At 41.5% G+C, this 23714-nt stretch overlaps 1 protein-coding gene across 2 annotated transcripts in view; it reads left to right on the top strand.

Moving 5' to 3' along the window:
- The window catches only part of RPN2 (ribophorin II), a 54255-nt gene that overhangs the window by 10474 nt on the left and 20067 nt on the right, over window positions 1-23714 (top strand). For both annotated transcript variants that reach the window (XM_010829193.1, XM_010829192.1), the window contains exons 3-9: window positions 3081-3176; window positions 3701-3876; window positions 8612-8687; window positions 9704-9838; window positions 11935-12111; window positions 13568-13686; window positions 14385-14490. In XM_010829193.1, coding sequence (XP_010827495.1) covers window positions 3081-3176; window positions 3701-3876; window positions 8612-8687; window positions 9704-9838; window positions 11935-12111; window positions 13568-13686; window positions 14385-14490 — 885 coding nt within the window. The remainder of the gene's footprint in view (window positions 1-3080; window positions 3177-3700; window positions 3877-8611; window positions 8688-9703; window positions 9839-11934; window positions 12112-13567; window positions 13687-14384; window positions 14491-23714) is intronic.

Here is a 23714-nt window from a genome sequence, read left to right as displayed (position 1 = left end):
ATTGTGTGATTGGTGGTGGTGGTGGTTTAGTCGCTAAGTCATGTCCTACTCTTGGGACCCCATGGACTGTAGCCTGCCAGGCTTCTCTGTCCATGGGATTCTCCAGGCAAGAATACTGGAGTGGGTTGCCATTTCCTTCTCCAAATTGTACAGTTAGCTGTGGCTTTTTGTTCCTAATTCAGTGGTTGGCTTCAAGATCTTGACTTACCGCACCACCGAGGGACCTGTGCTGCTTACCGAACCTTTCAGAATCTTTGTTTTCTCATCTGTAACATGGAGATAGTTACAGTACAGCTCACAGCTGATGGATGTAGGGTGGTTAGCATGGTGATGGCAGGTAATACGTGTGTAATCAGTATTAGCTCTTGATGGTACTATTATGTAATAGTGGTAGTTCATGTACATTGATGTTTTATTTTTTTTATCAAACTGCCATCCGCATTGCTTAATGCCTACTGAACAAAAGGTGTTCCACAAATATTTGTTGAATGAATGAATTGTAAACTTTAGCGTAATAGAAATGAAAACTCTCTAAATGTGCCTCTTAATCAGAAAATAAATGGCTTAATCACATATTTCATTCTTCTAATCACTTACGAAACATGCTGTGGTGAGGGTGTGATGTGTACATTGTAAGCCCTGGAAGGAAGGGAGTTGTATGGATGTTTAGGAGCTGGTGGATTTCCTTATTAGAGATGCACATTAAATAAACCAGTTGAGAAAGAGTCTCTGTTACTGCCACTTCCATGTAGTGGGGTGTGTCCTGCTCAGCTGTCGTTGCTTTCAGTGAGTAGGGAGAACTCCCTCAGTTCTGTTAGATCCACTGAGTTGGTTGCTGTCATAGATAGATCATTAGGGGAGATTTTGGTTATTTTGTCATAACAGATTCAACAGGAAAACAGAGGAATGGGGTTGAGTAAGTATGAGAGGAGAGCACAGCTCTGGGAACAGTGGAGTGTGGAATAAGAGTTGATTTTAGGTGTTAATGAAGAATGAACATCTTTCATTTCAGTGTTAAGTACTGTATATGTAGGGCTTCCCAGGTGACTCCTTGGTAAAGAATCTGCCTGCCAATGCAGGAGATGCAGGTTCGATCCCTGAATTGGGAAGATCCCCTGGAGGAGGAAATGGCAACCCACTCCAGTATTCTTGCCTCCATATTCATGGAATTTTCCCCAAGAGGGGCCTGACAGGCTGTGGTTCATGGAGTCAAAGAGAATGGAGCGTGCATGACCCTCCTACAAAGGCGTGTCTGTGGTTTCCTGTCTTTAGACACGTAAGAATTGGAGGCAAACAAATGTGGATTTGGAGAAATCTGGGGCCAGCTTCCTTCCTGCAGGCTCAAGATCGACCATCCCACATAGGAAAAAAAGCAAAAACAAGCTGCTGACATTTTGAGCTTTGAAATCACAGACAGCTGGTAGATCTGTCTCTGCAAAGCAAGTATAGTAGGCATGATGCTGGCTTCACACAGGAATAGGTCATTTTTGTAGTCCCTAGAAAGGTTGTATAGCTCAGACTGGAGCCAGGCTGCCTGGGTCTGAATTCCAGTTCCTTCATTAAGAGCTGAGTGACCTTATGCCCCAGTTTTCTTATCTGTAAAATTCAGGTAATAGGAGGACCTAGTGCATAGATCCTTTTACTAAAGGAGAAATGCTTATACAGCACTTGTCAACACTGCTTGCCTCATTTTAAGTGCTCAAAAAGTGCTAACAATGACCATAGTCATTTGGGGCTTTGGATGTTGTTCTATTGTTAAAGCACCAGATGGCGACAAAGCACACAGCAATTACCCACATTCTGCTGAAAGGATTTCTTGAATAGATTGTTTTCTTCTTCAAATCCTTTTTAGATGTGTTGAACCTGACTTAGCTTTGGAGACATCTGAGTGAAGACATTGCCATTTATTAGCTTTGTAACCTTCATGAGGTTACCTACCAATGCTGAACCTCAGTTTCTTACTCTGTTCACTGGGGATGATAATACCTGCCACAGGGTCCTCATGTTCATTAAGAGGAAGAGCATCATAAACACCCTGCACAGGTTATGCCAGAGCAGGTGTCAGTGGGAGTGACCACCTTTCCTTTCCTTACTTCCAGCTTCAGAAGGACTGTGTGTGTGTATGCTTAGTTGCTTAGTCGTGTCCAGCTCTTTGTGACCCCATGCACTGTAGCCCACCAGGCTCCTCTGTTCATGGGATTCTCTAGGCAAGAATACTGGCGTGGGTAGCCATTCCCTTCTCCAGGTGAGGATCTTCGCAACCCAGGAATCAAACCCAGGTCTTCTGCTTTGCAAGCAGATACTTTACCAACTGAGCCACCAGGGAAGCCCTAGAGTTGCTCTTTCTATGAAGTTAGCATTTGGGAGTAATATAGCTTCCTGTGAAAAATATCTGTTTAAAAACTGAAATCTTGTGTGGCTGGTTCTTTAAGCCATCATAGATTGCTCAGAATTTTATTCATCATTCAAAAAAGTGCGACCAAGCAACGTCTTGAGAATCCATCCAATTGCTCTTCCCTTACCTTTGACAGAGCTCTCATTGCTGTAGCCCTTGGCAGTTTGGAAACAACCAGACCCTAACCCCTCTCCAAGTAGGCCTGGGTCCTAGGTCGAAAGGAAAGGCAGTAGCGGCCCTGAGGCCAGTAAGGCACCAGTCATGTCTCACACACTCCCGCAGCCTGCTCCTTCCTGGGCAGTAACGCTAGAAGCTAGGAACGTCTTGGCAAGGCTCGCAAAGGGCAGAGCAGACTCTCGGCCGTGATTCTGCAATATCGGGCCTCTGAGCAGTTCTGGAGCTCTCCCCTTGTAGAAGCTAACACGGTCCTTCCAAAGAAAGGCTTGCAAACACACGCCGGTTTGCTGCCTCTTCTTCCCCAAAAGAGGCTCGCTTCCCCCCATCCTGTGAACTCTTACTTCCAGGCCTGGGGGGAAAGCGCTTCCTGGAGGTCTTTTCTCAGGGGCTGTTTCCCCTGAGCTGGGGCTGTGGTTCAGTTCAGTCCAGGTCAGTCACTCAGTCTTGCGTACACTTGACCCAGTCATCATGTGTATCACCACTTACCATTGATTTTCCCTCTGTTTAGAAAGCGTGCACCTTCATTAAATCAAACCTTGATCCCAGCAATGTGGATTCCCTTTTCTACGCCGCTCAGTCCAGCCAGGCCCTCTCAGGGTGTGAGGTGAGTCCAGCTTCTTCACGTTTGTGTTTACTTTAAACTGTCAAGTCCTTTTTTGAAGACAGGTGGTCACGTGAGACTTTTTTTTTTAGCAGGGAGACTATTGGAATTCCATTCTTGTGGGTTTTTTTTTTTTTCTTAAAGAGATGGACTTGGTTTATGTTTCCCAAGTTTTCACTTTTTGTGAATTTTTAAGTAATTTCTTCCTTGAGTTGCCTCTCTTCTGGGAAGTCCTGCTTTTTTTCTTATAGTCTCCCTTTAACATTTCAAAATGTTTAAAGTGAAAACGCCACATTTCTAGAAATCTGTTTTTTTGATCACAGGAGAACCCTATCAGTAGGCTAGTAACTTGCCAGAATATTTTCAAAAGTGTTGTGCTGAGGTTTCCCAGATATTTAATTCTGGCTTCTGAGATGTTGAAGACAGTGATCGAGGACCAAGTGGGTGATATGACTGTGGTAATTGCTCTGCCTGCCGCAGGCGGCCCTCACCTGTTCTAAACTCTGTGTCTGCCTGTCCTTTCTTAGATCTCTATTTCAAATGAGACCAAAGACCTGCTACTGGCAGCTGTGAGCGAAGACTCTTCGGTGGCCCAGATCTACCATGCAGTGGCAGCCCTCAGTGGCTTTGGCCTCCCCTTGGCTTCCCAGGAAGCGCTCGGTGCCCTTACTGCCCGTCTCAGCAAGGAGGAGACCGTGCTAGCGTAAGTCCGCATCTCAAGCGCTTCTCAGGCTGCTTCCCCGAGAGGCTTCATCCGCTGGTTCCACAGGTGTTGTCTGGGCACCTGCTGTGCTCCAGGTGCTCTGTCGGCACTGCAGACGTTGTGTTGTACTAAGGTCCATGTCCTTGTGCAGCTCCCCAAGACATGGTCTCCTGTAGCTGCCCTGGCCAGGGCAAATACTGAGTCAGAACATAAGTGTGCTGCTACAGAGACACGATTGCATTTGAGGTTAGGGCTGAAGCAAGGGTAGGAGTGACCAAGGGAGAGGGAGGCCAGGGAGCCATGTGTGTCTCATGCTGAGGCTTGGCCAGGCCACGGTGTGATGGTGGAGACTCTGCCATGGAGGAGGGCTCATGGGGTCCCTTAGAGCTGTGGGTGACAGCACCCAGCGGGGGAGTAGGGGCTCAGAGGGGAGAGTATCCTAGGGATCTAACCCTGCTCGTCTGCAAAAGGCTCGGGTGAGGGAGAAGCACACACTAGGAAGGAACACTGAGCAACTTTCCTGTTTGTTATACATTTATTGTACGTGTATTGTAACTGACTTCAGGATGTTTACTAAGCTTACAAGTTGCACGTAGTTTTTCCCCCCCTTTGATCCTGAAACTCCTCATTAAGCACAGTATACATGTATTTCATTTTCTACGTGCCCCCCATTTAATTGCAACCCTGAGAGGGATTGGAGTACCTGGACTCCTGTTTATCGTCAGCAAGACATTAGCGACGCAGTGCCCTACTGCAGAGTAGTTCAGTTGTCTCCCAATGTTTGGTTTGCTTTTGCTTTTGCTTTTGCTAAGAACTGAAATGTTTCTAAACTTGAAGCTTTGTTAAGAGCAGGTTCACAGTCAGTTGCCTTTCTCTTTGTCACTCTCACATCCTACTCATTTTCACATGGTCAGTAATCAGTGACTTGGGGGCTGGGGCTTTTCCTAGGAATGACATTTTGTGCACACTTTGCCCAGTGCTTGGCCCTTGTGATGCTCTGGTTTCAGGTCACAGGACTTATCACCACTGTGTCTCCTGTCATGAATTCATTTGTCAGTGCCTCACTCAGATGCTACCTTCTACAGAAATATCTTTCCATTGCCCTCTAAGCAAAAGGGAAAATCTCCCTCCTCTAAACTCCATAACAGAAAGAAGTACAAGGAAAGTATATCCATTTTGGGGTCTGTTAGACTTGAGTTTGAATACTAGCTCTGTTTCTTGCTGTGTGACTTTGGGCAAGTTACTAACCTCTCTGAGCCTCATCTGTAAATGAGATCAGTAATCCTAACATCACAGAACAAATATCAAGGTTCAGTAAGATGGTTCTTGTCAAGAGCTTAGTGCAGTGCCTGGTCTTAGTGGGCATGGGCCACATGGAGTTCGTGCTCGCTAGAGCATTTCCTTCTCAGGTCCCTTTCTTAGGGAGCTGGTTACTTGATTGTATTGTAATTTTTTAGCTTTATTTGTAGTGCTCAGAAAGCCTGGTACCATGGTAGGTGCCCAAGAAAGAGTTAAGTTCAAAACTATACTTTTATATTTCTGTTCTCTCCTCTTGAAAAACTTCAGATAGGAAGACCACACGCTTGGGATGTGAGAGAAATGTTCAAGTCCAGCCTCTTATACTTTGTGACCATGAGCAGGCTGTTTAACCTCCCTAAACCTCAGTGTTTTCGTATGTTAAACAGGGAGAATGATATCTGTCTCATAGGGTTATTGTGAAGATCAAACTGGCAGAATGCCTTATATAATATTACTACTCAATTGCCCTGTTTTAGGAAATCTGATATAAATTAAGACTTTTCTAAATGGGCCTTCTACATTTAATTGAACTTATTGTAGGAAATGAATGTTCATAAACTTGTCTAGAACAGGAAAAGAACATTTGTGAGCTTGAGTGAACAATCTAAAAAGATGCTGTTGTGGTCTCTCATAACCCAGTGTCTTTGAATCATCAACAGTATATTAGTAAGACATGATCTGCTTTCTTAGTGTTTGCATATAGTGCTCCAGAGGGAGAGAAGTTGCTGACTGGGGAATAAATAAAGCCAATGATTAATGGCTTTTGGATTAAGCTAAGTGGATTAATTTCATTCTGAAAACTTCTGAGGTTGTTACCAGCGTGATGCTGTCTTGTTCTGAAGAAGAGAAAAATGATATCTTAATTGAAAAGTTCTTTCTAGGCTCTCCTAGCAGTCTTTTCTGGGCTCAGTGTTTATTGTAGGCAGATGTGGAATTTCTGTCTTGTTTGGAAATTCAGGTTTCATTTTCTCAAGTGCATTCTAACAAGCATCTCCATGAGTTCTGACTCCTGTGTTTTCCAGCTTGCCACCTTAATGGAATTTTTTTTCCATGGAGGGAATCTAAATTGTTATAATCACAACGAAAGCAGACAAATTCTCTCTCTACATCCCCCAAAATACTGACTTGATAAATGGTGTTTTTACACAAAGGCCTGGTCATCTCTTGAGAATTAGAGAACCTTTCTAGGGTTGAGCAGCATCAGCTTAACCACCAGGGGTCCTCAGCTCTCTCCATTCCACTTCTAAAAGCACCATTTCCATTCTTAGTTACCCACGTTAAGAGAATAGAACCTAATAAAATATCTTACATGGACATACTTAACTTGTTGTTTGTTGTTCACTAAGTTGTGCCCAACTCTTTGTGACCCCAGCATGCCAGGCTTCCCTGTCCATCACCAACTCCTGGAGTTTGCTCAAACTCATGTCCATTGAGTCCGTGATGCAACCCAAACATCTCTTCCTCTGTCACCCCCCTCTCCTCCTGCCCTCAGTCTTTCCCAGCATCAGAGTCTTTTCCAGTGAATTGGCTCTTCACGTCAAGTAGCCAAAGTGTTGGAGCTTTAGCTCCAGCATCAGTCTTTGCAATGAATATTCAGGGTTGATTTCCTTTAGGATTGACTGGTTTGATTTCCTTGCATTCCCGTGGACTCTCAAGAGTCTTCTCCAGCACCACAGTTTGAAAGCATCAATTCTTTGGCGCTCAGCTGTCACATCCATACAATAGTTTTCCAGTAGTCACTGGAAAAATCGCAAGCTTTGACTATGCAAACCTTTGTCGGACGTACATACTACATCGCACCTTAAGAATGAAGTGCTGATTGTGTTAAGAGTGGACAAGCCTTGAAAACATTATGCTAAATGAAAGAAGCTAAACACAAAAGGTCACATTTGTATGACTCCATTTATATGAAATATCCAGAATAGGTAAATCCATAGAGACAGAACACAGATTGCCAGGGCCAGGGGGCAGGGAGAGTGGGGGATGGGAAATGGAATGAAACTGTTTAATGGATATAGGGTTTTATTAATATTTTGGACTGATGGGAATGCTTTAAGACTATATAGAGGTGGTGATTATACAACATTGTGAAACATACTAAATGTCTCTGAATTTAGTATGGCTAATTTCAAATGGCTAATTTCATGTGAATTTCACTTCAGTGAATTAAAATGTATATATACATATACAATCATGGATAAGGGTTAACAGTTACAGCACTGTATGACCTAGTAAAACATACATGTGCATCAGTTGAAGATTAAGTGAGTAAATTATGGTTCATCTAAGCAATATAATACTTTGTCATTGTTAATAAGGATGAAATACATTTATATGTACTCATGGAAAAGTGTGTACAGTCTATTAAGCTAAAGATAAATTAGAGAGCAGTTATCTTTTAGGGGTAGGCATTACAAGAATTTTAACTTTCTTAAATAACCTAAAGAAATTTAACTTTCTTTAGTAATCTGTGTGAATTTTTGACAAATATGTACTTTTATAGTCAGAAGTAAATGATAATAGAAATAGAAAAGAAAAAAAAAGAATAGACTCTGGTTTGAGAACCAGATCTTTTATTCCTTTCACCTTATTTAATGCCTCAAGGACGAGCAGCTCTCAGGTTTCCTAGCTGGATGACAACAGCACAAGTGTTAGCTGTATGTTTACCAAATGCTTCCTGTTTCTGCTGCATTCATCTGGTTTCAGAAAAGTTGCTCCAGATTCTACCAGCAACCTACATATGTACATTCCACAAAGTTTCTTTGGTCTTGGAGTAAGAAAAGTAGAAAGTTAACAGGTAGCTAGCCTCTGCCTGGCACAGTACCTCATATGACATGGGGATGCCCAATGTCCCTTGGTTGAATTGAGTCCCATTCTATCTCAGAGTGTATCTCTTCTAGAGCTAATGAAGTCTTCGTCTAGTGTTCTCTGTGCAATGCCATTAGGAACCAAACGGAGGTTCAGAAGGGGGTTCACTGGTGCTCCATCTCTTCTCTCTGCCTTCAGTACTTTTGTGGATCCTGTTGCCCAGATTGCCTTCTCTCTAGCTGTAGTGAACTTTGTGATAGTAATGGTCTATTTTTTTGGCTGTACTACATGGCTTATGGGATTTAGTTCCCCAACCAATCATTGAACCTGGGATCCCAGCGATGAGAGCACTGAGTCCTAACCACTAGACCATCAGGGAACTCCTTGTAATGTGATGGTCTTTGTTGCCTCTTTCCCATATATTTAGATTTACATTACATAGATTGTATGTAATGTACATACAATCCCCATTAGATTCCCATTTACATAGACTGTAAACCAGCTCCTTCAGGCCCGAGACTGTCACATTTCTAAAGAACAAGAGCAGGATATTTTTACAGATATCCCAATACAGGAAGGGGTGCATAGAGACTTGCCATTCATTGGGGTTCTACTCTTTACATTCCAGAACAGTCCAGGCTCTACAGACGGCCTCCTACCTGTCCCAGCAGGCTGACCTGAGAAGCATCGTGGAGGAGATTGAGGTACAAATTTATTTTGCCAAGGGAATCTCCCAGTTCCTGTCTTTGAAACCCATTAGAAGAGTCTTGCAGATAAACATGAATCATTTGTTACAGCCAGTTACCTTTCTTTTCATATCCCTGGCACACTTCTGTTCTTTGTATCAGAGCAGTATTTCATAGGGAGTATTGGTTAGGCAAGTATAGTTACACCATCAGTGAGACAACAAACTACTTCATCCTACTTTGGTAGGTATGGTCTCATAGTCCACAGATTTTAGAACATAACAAACCTGAAATTCATTTTTTTTTGTTTTTTTTTTACTTACAACTTTGTTACCTCAAATTATTAATGCCTGAGCCTCAATTTGCCTACATGGTGGTAGTTAGGAACAAGTGGAGTTCTAAAGTGCCTAGTACAGAATCGACACTCAGCAAGTGGTCGCTGTGGTTTTTGCCCTTCTTCCATCCTTTGCCCAGGCCCTCCCGCTGCTCAGAGCCTGCTCTCATGGACCGCAAAGCCAGTGATGACAGGCAGTCTGACAGTGTCACTGGGTTGCCCCACAGGCACGTTAGCTGCCTCATCATGTTCCCCCGGAGAGCAGTATGTCTCTCTCCATCCTTTAGAGCATTGATTAAGGAGGAGAAAGGCTTAGCTCTAGAGCTTGTATCCAAACAGATGGCCTTCGAATCCATCCATGTCACAGTGCTTCCCAGCTACACCGCAGCCTAGCCCCCTGGCCTTCTGCCCAGAGCAGTTGGTGCCTTGAGTGGCCTGACTCCTGGGCTTGGGCATAAGTTGAAGGGGTTGGGGAAGGAGCACTCTCAGAGCTGCAGAAGATACAGTTCTCTTCAGATGCCTGTATGCTGTACTTCGCTTTCCGCCTAAGCACCTTTGTTGAGAAAGCACTGAGAGACTGAAGTGGTCTACAGACTGACATTTCCCAAAACCTTGTCTGCACTGGGGTGACGGTGGTTTGTCCATCTTACCTCTGTTTTATCCCCTGACTTCCAACCAACTTCCATTTTTGTCATGACAGGACCTTGTTGCTCGCCTGGATGAACTGGGAGGTGTGTATCTCCAGTTTGAAGAAGGACTGGAAACGACGGCATTGTTTGTGGCTGCCACCTACAAGCTTATGGACCATGTGGGGACGGAGCCATCCATTAAGGAGGTGCCTTCCTACATCACAGTTCTCTGACATGAAACTCAAAGGCATCCTTGACATTATCTCCTAATGATAGCCTTTCAGAGAGGGCTATTTGGTTAGCTTTGGGCTATCTTGGGTTCGGCATGGAAATGAGAAAGAAAAATGTGAAGCCTGTTCTTGAGAAATTGGTTGTCAGTGGGACAGGCATGAAAGCAAATTGCTACACTTGTTTTAAATGGAATATGGTTTTGTCATGAGACAGTGGTGCAGAGGCCAAGTGCATTTTTCTCTGTCCCCCTCCCTGTCCTCCCCAGCACTCCTAAGTGCTTGTCTCATGAATTCTTTCCACGCTGGTGGCCCGTGCATATCCTTTTTCTCTTGAGAAGCACCCTATATGTCAGAATTGCCTGTTCTCTCTCCCTCCGACCCTCGGCAGTGGCTCAATCAGAGCTAATCTGTGCTGATTGACATAGTTCACTGAGAGGCATGTGTCTACCAGACATCCACCAAGAGTTAATTCTTTTCTTTCTTTTTTCAAAAGGAGCTTGTTAACCTGAAGGAACCTTTAGTGGAAATGTGTGTGGGAAGTCTTGAGAGTGGGACCCTCTTGATACCCCTTGTTTGTAAGAAGGTGACCAACCCTTGATCTCAAGGACTTCAAATACAAGCTGCTGCTGTTTTAATTTGAGGAGGAAAGATTTGGGTCCCCAGTTAGAATTTCCACTTCTTTTGTGTGTTAGGAATGCATTGTGAGTTGTGTGCCGAGTTTCAACTAAACAGTAAATAATTACCTTTCTCGAGTAATTTGAGTTAATTTTGTATTTTCTCTGGAGGCTATGATCTGATAATTTAGTCACGTGTTAGCATTTTTATGTTGTCTTCTCCTTCATCCTAAGTTTTTAGAGGTCTCGAGACACCACACCCTTATTAAATTTCCATTATAGGTGAAAGTGCAAGAACGTGGGTCTTATGGTACAAATCATTTAGAGATTTTCCTGTACACAGTGCAGTTGATGAATTGGTGATATTCTGCATTAAACAACTTAAACTTTGTTTTGCTTTATTCCCAGACTTCTACCAACCAGATATTTGGCTGGGATAATTTTGCTGTTACTGCTTTTGATATAACCATTCTGGTGAACAGTCCCCCATTTTAACATGTCAACAGCTTAGTGATGGAAAATGTAATTGGTACAATTAAAGAAAATTATTTCATGTCGACTGTGAATAACACTGTCGGGAACAAGGGGAGCTCTTTTGTTAGATGGTAGATTTTAAAAAACAAAACTGATTGAAATGGAAAATGTTTCCTCTTAAGCAAACAACCTCTAGAATTTTAATAATGCCTTTTAGGTTCTACTTTTTTAAAAAATTGCTTTCAGTCCTCTTCTCTAAGCAGCCCATTAGTTCTTAATGGAGGGTTATTTTAGTTTCTTTCTAATGTACATTTTGGCTGTGCAGTTTGGTCTTGTAAACACCTACTTAGTCCCAGCATCCTGTGTGGAGGTGGGTTGGGTAGGAGGGGAGCTAAGCTGGGAGGGTGAGGGGAAACAGGAAAGGACATATTTTATTATGAAAGGACTTCGGAGACAAACAGACCTACATGTGAATTTTGGTCCTTCTCTTTTTCTTTCTGTCTTAACTTGTAAGAGTTAATTAACTTCCTTTAGCCTCAGTTTCCTTATTTGGAAAGGATTGAGAGCAGTCTTCTCAGGCTATTTGTCATGATCTGAGTTAATACACCTGTAACAGTGCCTGGCACACATAGACTTGGAACAAATGGGTACTGCGATAGGTATAATATAGTAACTTTTATATCTCAGTAGTTGTCTAGAAGTTCCTTACATTTGTACAGCAAGCATTCGTAAATGGTTGACAAAGAAATGCATCCCTTTCAGTTTGTACTAGAAGATTCAAAAAACCAACCAAATTCAAGTTTTACGCTTAAATGCAGAATATTTGCTTCCCCCACCCCTACCAAATTGGTTAGTGGCTGAATGACTTCTCGTGAACACTTGGAAACAGAGGAGGAATGACTGAGCCCTGGTGGACAGGGATGGGTGGCTGTCCCCCCTGCCTGACTGAGGAAGATCTCAAGCTGTGTTCGCCTTTTCTTGCAGGATCAGGTCATCCAGCTCATGAACGCCATCTTCAGCAAGAAGAACTTTGAGTCACTCTCTGAAGCCTTCAGTGTGGCCTCTGCTGCCGCTGCGCTCTCTGAGAATCGCTACCATGTGCCCGTTGTGGTTGTGCCCGAGGGCTCTCCTTCCTACACTCAGGAACAGGCTATCCTGCGGGTATGACTTCCATGTCCCCAGAGTGCTGCTCTGATCGCCATTTCCAGTGTTGGGCTTCCAGAAATCTACACAGCCAGTGGTAACCCCCATTATCATTGGAGATAGGACATAATCTCTTAAATGAGCAAATGGGGACTCAATGAACTAGTCACAGGATTTTTTTTTTTTTTTTTTTGAGTATTTGAAGTAGTACAGCTTTCAGTGAAGTGCTGGAAAACTGCATTTATGGATTCGTAAGTCCAGATGTATAGAGAAGTCTTACTTCTTAAAATGTATTTTCCTATACCCAGACTTTCTAAATCCATTATTTTAAGATAGCTTTCTTTAACATTGTTAAGATCAGTGTCAGGTCTCTTATTCCTTGGAGCCGACAGTGTATCTTTCCACTTCTTCATAACATAGCACTCTGTCCCCTCAGCAGTAAGCAAGGACTGTTGTGTATGTTAACTGTCTGAGCAGAACAAAATGCACACAGCTTAAGAGTTTCCATTCCAATGAGGCATTTGTTGCTATTGTTTGGAAACCAGTGAGCAGCTAAAATCTGCATAAGAAATTAGCATCTTGTTGATATCTAAATACACGCATTCACATAGGACTGTCCACCTGTCCCATCAGTTCTTGTGCTTTGCAGGGCCCTTCAGATACTCTCCAGGAGAAGTGCCCCAGACTCGAGTTGCCTCTTGTGCTCCTACTTAAGTGTCACCTCCCCTCAGCAAAGACTGGGGTGAGAACTCACCTGGGTAATATAGTTCACCATGAATCAGGGGAGCTAAGAAAGCAAAGTAGAAACAGTACTGGCTTTTGAAGCTAGATAGCCTGGGGTTTCAGTCCTTAGCTGTGTGGCCTTCGGTTGCCCCATATCCTCTTGTGGCCTCAGTTTCTTCATCTGTAAAGTGAAGATTATACCAGCTGTCTCAGACGATTGGTGGTAGGATAGATACAAGTGCTTAGCCTGGTGTCTGGCAAATAGTCGACTTTTAACAAATGACTGTTACTAACATTATCCATATTTCTTCAGTTTTCTCATTGCCCATACCGTCATAAAGTATTTTTCTTGCTAATAATTTTTCTTTTTTAAGTACTATAGTAGAGCAGTAGAGTGGGAAGATCAGGGGATCAGAGAGAAGGAAATGTTAACTGTGTGATCTGAAGCCAGTCATTGTCTTTCCCTAGACTTTGGTTTCCTTACCTGAAAAATGAGATCATTGGGTAAAATCATCTTTAAGATCTCCCCCACCCCTAACATTCTGTAATCTATGTCATTCCGAACTAATTGTGTTTTCCTCTGTTTGATCCTTCAGAGATAGTAGGCCACAGGTTAGAGACTGTTCTTGAAATGAAATGATTCTCCCTCAGCAGAGCTCACTCCCTGTGGATAAAGCTTCCACCCCTAGAAGCAAAAATCTGTACCCCCTCAGCTTCTGTGGCTACAGATAATTTTGAAATGTATTTCCAGTTGCAGGTCACCAACGTTCTGTCCCAGCCTTTGACTCAGGCTACTGTTAAACTAGAACATGCGAAATCTGTTGCTTCCAGAGCTACAGTCCTTCAGAAGACATCATTCACCCTCATCGGGTAAGTCCTGAGCACATCTCTGCAGAGCGCTGACATACTTGTTTTGAAAAGTTAGCCTGCAGCCAGTATAACCCAGATCATAAAACCAAAGTTACCTACATTTAGGATTATGCTTTATTAATAACAATGTGTCAGGAACATTTCCCCCATAGGCTTAATATACTTCCGTAGTCTTATCTTCAATGGCTGCGTGTTATTGTTAGGTAATTAAAAAAAAAATTAAGGGTTAGTTTTTGTAGGAAACTTTTAAGTTTTGAATTAGTAAGTTAAAGTAAGATATGCCCTTTTTAGGAAATTCAAAAAGCACAGGAAAGTAGAATTAATGCAGAAAATTACCTACAATTATACTACCCTACACCAATCTCTTTGAACATTTCCACTTTTAAAAAAAAAATGTAATTGTGGAAGACTTACCTGAAGAAGGTGGGATTTTTAGGAGCTGGGAGGAGGGGTGGGTAGGGAATAGAAAAAGAAGACTTTAGAGACTTGAAAGAGAAGGTCATTTTAGGTGGTGGTTTTGAAGTTTGCCCCTCATAATAATACGTGATTGAACAGGAGGTGGCCCAAGATGGGTGGGAAGTGGAAAAGTAAAAAAAAGTGGTGCATCCCTGGAATGCTGCACTTTGCAGCCTGTTTGTTGTGTCCGTTTGTGATTTTCCTGTGCAAGTTGTTGCTAACCCCACTGTCGTTCCTAACAGGGATGTTTTTGAGCTAAACTTCATGAATGTCAAATTTTCCAGTGGTTATTATGACTTCTCTGTCAAAGTTGAAGGTGACAACCGTTACATTGCAAATACTGTAGAGGTAAGTGCTTTCTTGTCATCCCCATTGCCGTGTTAATACACCCAAGGGAATGACCATACAGGCACATGGCATTAACCATTTACATGTGTTGACCTCTCTTATGACCCAGTTAAAATGAATATGTTAAGAGAGGTAGGTCTGAACTATGCTCTTTGACAGACTCAGCCAAGAACTTGATCATAGGCAGCTGGATTTGTCAGTTATTCATTTTGCATTGTAACTTAGCCTTACTCTCTTAACATAAAATTTAGGAAGTAGAGAAAATTAAAATCATCTCTAATTCCCCTGAGATATAAATATTCTTAAGATGTTTTCTATGGTTGGCCTTGATAGATTTACAGATGGGCTTGGTGCTAATTAAGGGGACCAAAAGCATCAAGTGACCTGTAGCAGCACAGCGAGGCTGTGTGGGTGAAATACAAAAGAAAATCGGTAATCCTTCCTAATGAACTGTGTTTCAGATGTTTAGCTGTCTTGAGTTGTGTTGAAAATCCAAGTGGTTTTAAGGGTGGAAAGCTCTGCCTCATTTATCTGATGCTTTGTGAGAATGAGTTATTTCACATTAGTGGTTTTCTCAGCTAATTGACGTTTGCCCCTCCAGGCACTGTGGTTTTCATTTTTATCTTTTTGGATAAAAGTTTATTGAAGATGAATTACACATTTTCCTACTTTCTTGAACTATGAGACACGGTTTAACCTTTCTGATTCTGCCTGAGGGTCATCAGCATGAAAGCATGTGACATACACAGCACAGTTCTCTGTGCTTTTGCTTGTATTATTTTATTCTTACAACAGTCCTAACAGATGCGTGGAGTTCTTTTCCTTTCACTGATGAGGGGTAAAGTAATTTGTCCAAAACCTCTAGCCTGTCTGTGCTTGGTGAATCCCTTCCACAGTGCTGGTGTAGTTACGTGCCCTGGTGAGTATTGAGCTAGCTCAGAGGCTGAGACCTGTGTGCGGCTATACCTGCCGGCCTGTTCATAGTATTACTTTGTCCTTGGAGCTGTCATTTCTTCATGTTTCTGCCACTGTCTTTGTTGCATCTCCTTGGCCACACTGTCCCACATTCTGTTGGGTCAGGGGAACTTGTGGTGTTACAGTGCCTTTTCAATAGTTACATATATGCTATTTGCGACAGCTGTTTTCTTCACTATTCAGATGTCATTTTCCACTGACTTTTCTTTGTTAATTAAACTTTCTCATTTTGAAATCATTTCTGTCTTAAATTGCGAAAATGGTATGCAGAATTCCTGTATACCCCTTATCCAGCTGCCCCAAATGTATACTTTATATAACTAATATAATTTCAATATGTGAAAATTAACACTAATACAATACTATTAACTGATCTGTGTAGACTTAATTCAGATTCCACTAGGTATCTTACTAATGTCCCTTTTCTGGTCCCAGATTCAACCTGGGATCACATATTCCTTCAGTTGCCATGACCCTTTACCCTCCTCCAGTTAGGGTATTTTGTCTTTTGTGACCTTGACACTTTTGAAAAGTACTGGCCAGTTAGTTTGTACAGTGTTCCTTACTTTGGGTTTGTCTGCTGTTTCCTCATAATTAAATTCAGGTCATGCAAAAATACTCTAAAAGCAATGTTCCTTCCCAGTGTGTCCTGTTAGGAAGTATATGCTGTTGGTGTGTCTCATTGCTGGTGATGTTAACCTTCATCTCCTGGTTAAGGTGGCATCTACTAGGTTTCTCTATTGTAAAGTTGCTGTTTTTTCTGCTTTGTAATTAAGTGTCTGCTGAAGTGATATTTTGAGACTGTAGATAGTGATATTTTGAGACTGTACATACCCTGACGATTTTGCCTACAAGAGTTATTAATATGGTGTATGCCAAAAGGTGATTTTTCTCTTTCATTCCGTCTACATTTATTACTTGGAATTTCACTGTAAGAAAACGCTGTCCACCTCTCCCTGTATTTAGTTACTCATGGATTCTTATTTTACTGTATATTTTATAATCCGTTACTGTCATCATTTATTTTTTGCTCATTTTATCCCAGATTCAGCCTTTGGAGAGCTCCTCCGGTTGGCCTTGTGTCACTTTTCTTTAATGAAAGGACACAAAGCTAGAAAGTTTGACCTTTTTAAAAGCGGGCCATTACTTAACATAGATTCAGCATTTAGATTAAAAGTTCGGTAGAAAGGAGGATGTTTTCTGGAACTCTAATCGCTCTGCCTTTTCTCTCCCTCATGTCTGATCTTTTTAGGCAGGAGACATCTGATCCTAGTTCATTCACTAACACAGATTTGGATAGAAAGTATTGTAGTGTGTGCTGCTGCGGCTGCTGCTAAGTTGCTTCAGTCATGTCTGACTCTGTGCGACCCCATAGATGGCACCCCACCAGGCTCCCCCGTCCCTGGGATTCTCCAGGCAAGAACACTGGAGTGGGTTGCCATTTCCTTCTCCAATGCATGAAAGTGAAAAAGTGAAAGTGAAGTCGCTCAGTCGTGTCCAACTCATAGCGACCCATGGACTGTAGCCTTAACCTTTAAAAGTCAGATTCTTTCACTTTTAGTTTCCTGCCTTATTTTTGTTATTTGTAGCTGAACTCATTGAAAGGCAAACCTTTTTTTTTTTTTTTGCTTGAAACCTTCCTTCTACCTGTACAATCTTGATACTGATATACCCAATTTAAGTGCCATACCCATGCATCACGGCCATTCTTAATCTCTCTCTTCCTTTCCACTTCTGACTTCAGTCAGTCACCAAGCCCTGTTGAGTCCACCTTTCAATGGCTTTTCCGTGATTCCTTTGTTCTTTGGTCCCACTTGGGTAGATCCCAAGTAAATAGGTAGGTAGTTTCCAGCAAGTTTCATTGTCTTCCGTCTCTGCCCCCTTCCACTTCATAAGCGCCATAAACACCAGTAGAATAATAAAAATCACAGTGTTCCTGTGGTTAAACATTTCTTTGGTTCCCTATTGCATATGAATAAGGTCTAGACGCCTCGGTGTGCCTTTTGAAGGCCCCCCACGCAGGGCACATGGGCATCCTTCATTGTGGTTACATCCTCATCCGCTCAGCTCTAGCTGCTCTTGACTGCATACTGGTCCTCATCTATACTCCACCTGCACATGCACTTGGGCATCTGTTTCCTCCATGGGGAATGTTCTTCCCCTCCCTTGCTGAAGTACTTATCCTGTAAGGTCTAATTCAAATGTTGCTCCTTCAGTGCTCCCTTAGAATTTTATTTTTATTTTTTCAGTTTAGACTATTTCAAAAATAGAGAAGAATAGAGAATAGTGTCATTGGTATATACCTACCAGCTATTTGTCTCCCTCAAACCCAAACATTTTGCTATATTTTCTCCTTTGTTTTGTTTATTTATTTTATTTTTGGCTGTGCTGGGTATGTATTGCTGTGTGTAGGCTTTCTGTAGTCGAAGAGAGTGGGGATACCGTCGAGCTGTGGTAGGCAGGCTTCTCACTGCGGTGGCTTCTCTTGTGGAGCATGGGCTCTAGGGCACCCGGGTTTCAGTAGTTGCTGCACATGGGCTCAGTAGTTGTAGCTCCTGGGCTCAGGAGCACAGGTTCAGGAACTGTGGCGCACAGCTTGGTTGCATGCGGGATCTTCCTGGAGCAGGGATCGAACCTGTGTTTCCTGCATTGGCGGGTGGATTCTTTACCACTGGACCACCAGGGAAACCCCTCTCCTTCATTTTGTTTTATTTTGGTAAGTAATAAAACCCTATAGATTGAACTTAAGCTCTCTGTATATTCTTCACTTTTTCTTTCCTCTTTGCCCACATTTGAAGTGTATATTCCAACGCCAGTTTTTACATTTTAAGCAGTATAGTGCATTGATTTGCATCTTCCCCAGATTTATATGCTTCATTATATGCATCCTTTTGCAATTTGCTTGTTTTCATTCAATATTAATTTTATGACAGCCATATTTATGCATGTCAAACTTAGAGCTATGCATAAATATAAATAATTTTCATAAAATTGTCTTCCTTTTGTGAATGCATTGGATTTATTAATTCATTTTCTGTTGTTGGGCACTTAGACTTTCACTGGTACAGACAGTGCTGCTGTGAACACCTTAGTACATTTTTTCATGCATGTTTTATTTATCTGGAGTGAAGTTGTGGGATCATAGGATATGTTCATCTTCCAGCTTTCTTATGTTTTGCCAAATTGCTGTTTTCTTCATATTCTTATCAGTACCTGGTATGATGAGTTTTGATAATCTGTTAAATATGAACTGGTATGTTGTTGTTTTAATGTTTGTCTTTGGTTACTTGTAAGATTGAGCATATTTTCTTGTGTTTATTGGCCATTTAGGTTTCTTGTCTGAATTGCCATGTATCTTTTGTCTTTTTCTTTTGGTTTGTTAGTCTTTTAGTTACTGATTTTCTTTTTAGGTGCTGCATATATTCTGAAGCAGTATGTATTAGTAAATCCTTAGTTATAAGCATCAGATATAATTCCTTAGTGTTGCTTTATGGCATCTTTTGATGCCCAGAAATTAATTTCAGTGAAGCCTAATTTAAAAGTCTTTTTTTCCCCCCTAGATTGTTTGTATTTTTTGTGTCTTTAAAAAATTCTACATTGCTCCAAGATCCAAAAAGTATTTTCTAGTATTTTCTTCCAAGAGTTTTTAAGTTATTTTCCCCTTATATTTAGGGCTTCAGTCTACTTGGCTTATTTTTGTTGCTATGGTATTTTATATTGTGTCCATAATTGTTTTTACTGCATTGTATTACCATTGTTTGCTTGTAAGTTTTGCTTTTTCATTGAGCTGGGTGCTCCCTATGGGCAGAGACCAACTCTTGTTTTTTCAGTGCTTAGCTTCCATCTCAGACCACTTAAGAGAAGAAAAGGATGGAGTGGTCTGAAGATTAAAGATGTTTTCCCGCATTCCAAGACCCTTAGAACTGTGGTAATTCATCTTTTTAGGGGTGAGCCTTTTATTCTGTACAAAGCAGCTTTCTTTTTTCTTTGAAACAAGTTTTATTGAGGATATACCAGAAAATTACCCTTTAGAAGTGTATAATTCAGCATCTTTAGTATGTCTAGAGTTGTGTGGCTATCAGTACCATCTAATTCCACAGCATTTTTGTCACCCCAAAAAGCAACCCTGTGTCTATTTGTAGACACTCCTTGTTCTATAAGAATATATCCTCCTCTCTGTCCTGGCAATTACTGATCTACTTTGTATTTCTGTGGTTTGCCTGTCTGGGACATTTCATATAACTGGAATAATACAATATCTTGCTTCTTGTGTTTTTAACTTAGCATAATATTTTTAAGGTTCATTCATGGTGTAGCATGTATCAGTACTTTATTCCTTTTAATGGCTAAATAATTGAATAGTCCCTTGTGTGGATATACTGCATTTTTTAATCCGTTCATCAGTTGATGGACATGTGGGGAAATTTCCACGTTTTGGATATTATAAATGATGCTGCTGTTAATGTTCATCTACAGGTTTTTTTTGAACACCTGTTTTCAATTCTTCTAGGTTTATGCCTAGGAATGGAAGTACTGAGTCATGTGATAACTGTACGTTTAACTTCTTGAGGAACGGGCACTGTTTCTCAAAGAAGCTGTACCACTTTACATTCCCACCAATAATGTATAAGCATTCCAATTTCTCTGCATCCTCACCAACTCTTGTTATTTTCTGTCTTTTTCATTTTGACCCTCCTAGGTGGGTGTGAAGTGGTATCTTATGATTTGATTTGCATTTTTCTGATATCTAATGATGTTGAACATCTTTTTATGTGCTAATTGGTTATTTGTATATCTTTTTTGGAGAAATGTCTATTCAGATGTTTTCCCCATTAAAAATTTGTCTTTTTATTTCTTCCTTCCTGCTCATTGGAAAAGACTCTGATGCTGGGAGGGATTGAGGGCAGGAGGAGAAGGGGACGACAGAGGATGAGATGGCCGGATGGCATCACTGACTCGATGGACGTGAGTCTGAGTGAACTCCAGGAGTTGGTGATGGACAGGGAGGCCTGGCGTGCTGTGATTCATGGGGTCGCAAAGAGTTGGACACGACTGAGCGACAGAACTGAACTGAATCTATATAGCTCTTATTTCCTTTTGTTACTCCACTGTCTTTTTATATTCCTGAGCTATGAGTTCTGTGTATATTCTTAATACAGGTTCTTTGTCAGACATATGATTCGCAGATATCTTCTCACCATCTGTAGGCTGTCTTTTCCCTTTCTCAATGTTGTCTTCTGATGCGCAAAAGGTTTTAATTTTAATAGCCCCAATATTTTTAATTGTTTCTTTCACTGAAAGAAGCACTGACTTAAGTGCCATATCTAATCAACTGTTGCCTTATCCAAGATCATGAAGATTTACTCCTATGTTTTCTTATAAGAATTTTATAATTTTAGCTTTTACATTTAAGTTTCTGATCCATTTTTAATTAATTTTTCTGTGTGGTGTGAGGTAGGGATCCAGCATCCTTTTACATGTAAATGAGCAGTTGTTCCAGCACCGTTTGTTGAAAAGACTGTTCTTTCTCTGTTGATTTGTCTTGGCATCCTTGTCAAAAACCAATTGACTGTAAATATAAAGTTAATTTCTAGACTTGCGGTTCTATTCCATTAATCTATACTTTTATCCTCATACCAGTACCTAACTATCTTGATTGTTGGAACAGCTTGACCTTTTGTAACATCAAATTTGGTGTTTGTGCAAGTATTTCTGTGGTTGCTGGAAAAATTAAATAAGTACAGAATAGCAGAAATGCCTTATAGCTCTGTTACTCGTGCAAAGATAATAAGCTCCCATTGAGGCCACTGCTGTCCTTTTTCTTTTCAGTGATTAAGTCTTACAAATCTCCTCTCTTCCTCTTCATTTTATTAAGCTTTATGCGTGTGTGTGTGTGTGTGCACGCACGTGCATGCTCTGTCACATATGCAACTTTACTTTGTAATTTCAGTAGTAGTCACACTTAGAACCTCAGAGCGGGTCAGCAGGTCCTGTTTACTCTCCTGAGAGATGCTTGACATTGGTCAGAGTGCATTAAGAGTGGTTTGGTGTGGAAGGCCTGTAATAGCACTCATTGACATTAGACTTGCTGTCAGGGGAAGCATGGGTTTTAGAAGCTGTCATTAGCATTAATTGCCCCTAATGCACCATTATTTTTGACAGTAATGAGCTAAACAGGGAGGCTATTACTCTCAGCAGAAAGACTGCATTTCCTGGCATTAAAACTTTGAGGTGTATGTGGCGTGCAGCACAGGCAAAGGAAGGACTGGTTGATTCACTGTAAAGCAGGCTTAGTGGCATTTAAAGTGGCTAAACAAGTCCCTTTCCTATTATAAAAAAAATGAATCCTGCAGTGTTAGTTTGAAGGAAGGAGAAGGAGCAGCTAATCGACAGGGATCCTCCTCTGAACTCTTTACAACAGGGCTTTGAAAAAAGTTACCGTGATTTTTATTTCTCAGTTTGCTCTAAGAGAGTAGCATAAAAAAGCTTTTCTTTTAAATGTTTCCAGAGACCCATTTGCAGTTAAGATTTTAGGGGCAGAAGGACTTGTTTCAAATTGTTCCCTATTTAAGAGCAGCCCTATGGTTTCTGTGCAGCACAGGAAGCTGTAACTTGGGGGGCCTTTTAAAATTAGGGCTGAGAGCGATCCCAGAAGGACTGGAGCTCACTGCAGTCTGCCCTCATTATTCCATGTCTCTGCTGTGAATGCTTTTAAGTCTTCCGAACGAACACACAGTTGAATCTTGATTAGCAGGCCTTAGTGACCATGTTATTATTGAAAGCTTATAGTCAGGATTCTAAGTAAAAACCCGCAAGTTGATGGCTTCTTTATCACTATAATTAGGATACATTGAGGAACCTTATACATATCTTTAAACATCTGTTTGTATTTATCCATCTGTTGAAAGGGAGAGCAATTTTTTTTAATTATATTTATTGGGTGGTACTTTTTAATACAAAACTGTTTATAAAGAAGAAAGTATTTGTCACACAGTGTCATTGCTCAGGTAAGCCCTATTTAAAAAAAAAAAATAGTGGACTATGCATGTAGTTTAAAAATTCAAAGTGTAAGAAAGTATGTAATGAAATATAAAAGCCTTCTCTCATTCCTTTGATCCAGTCCCTCTCCTTTAGTAACAGTTAACTGTATTTACTTTGAAAAAGAAGAATGCCCATATCATTGAATGTATGCACATTCTTTCTTATTTACACAAAAACAATCATTCTATAAAGTTACATTCTTTGCTTTTGTTACAAAGTAGAGCCTCCCAGCTTACCCCTTGGGGTCTGTTCAGCTTCATGGCCTCCCACTACTCCCCACCTCCACGCTCCCCTGCCATAATTCAACCGGTGGCCAGAACTCAGTGACAGGTGATGTTAAATATAATTCTGCCAATCGGTGATTGTGTATTCAAAAGTAGGAGATATATCTCCTATCTGTCCATAGATACCTACCGTGTTCTCTTTAATTGCTCCAGAGTAATTAAAAGTGTACGTGAATATCCCATTATTTATTTAACTAGTCTCCTGTTTATGGACATTTAGGTGAGATGATGATTTTAAAAGCACATTTACAGATAAAATGAGTCCGTAAGAGAGTGAGAAGTGAAGAGGGAATTATCTAGTTGATGTTGATGAAGATTGCAAAGTAATTACCTATGAAAACAGATTATAGCATGGAGTGGTTGCTCAGGTCCTGCCTCTCCCTAAACTGGAGGCCTGCCTAAGCCCTCCTGCTACCCATTTCCCTCCCCATCCAAGCGCTGCCGACTTGGGTCCCTGATCCTCCTGCTGTGCTTCTGTATCACTTTGTCCCTCCCTCCACCAAGGCAGCAGCCTGCTCCGTTGTAATTTAGCTTTGCCTGTATGCTTCCCTCTAGGACGGGAAGTGCATCTCGCTGTCTCTGTCCCTGCACCTGGGTGCTCCAGATGCTCTGGGGGGTTGTGGGGAAGTGATCTCAGTGGGGTGCATTGCTAAGCAAAGCTCTTGACTACTTTGCTTGAGCCTTCCACTCCAGGTTTTCTCCAAATGGAAGTCCTGTCAGTGCCTCTCTGGATTGAGCTTTGTAATAGCAAAGTTGGCTCTGGTTGTGAGCCCTGTATGAGTTGTGAAGCTGTTTGCTCAGCAGAGCACCCAAGGGCCAAAGTAGAGGATTCTATTTTTTTTTTTTTTTTAATTTCAGGTATACACGTGCTCCCCATCCTGAACCCTCCTCCCTCCCCCCTCCCCATACCATCCCCCTGGGCCG

The sequence above is a fragment of the Bison bison genome, unplaced genomic scaffold (assembly GCF_000754665.1).
Source record: "Bison bison bison isolate TAMUID 2011002044 unplaced genomic scaffold, Bison_UMD1.0 scf7180017864500, whole genome shotgun sequence".
In the NCBI taxonomy this organism is placed as follows: domain Eukaryota; kingdom Metazoa; phylum Chordata; class Mammalia; order Artiodactyla; family Bovidae; genus Bison; species Bison bison.
The sequence above is the reverse complement of the archived record's forward strand: the minus strand, read 5'-3'. Positions and strand labels throughout refer to the sequence as shown.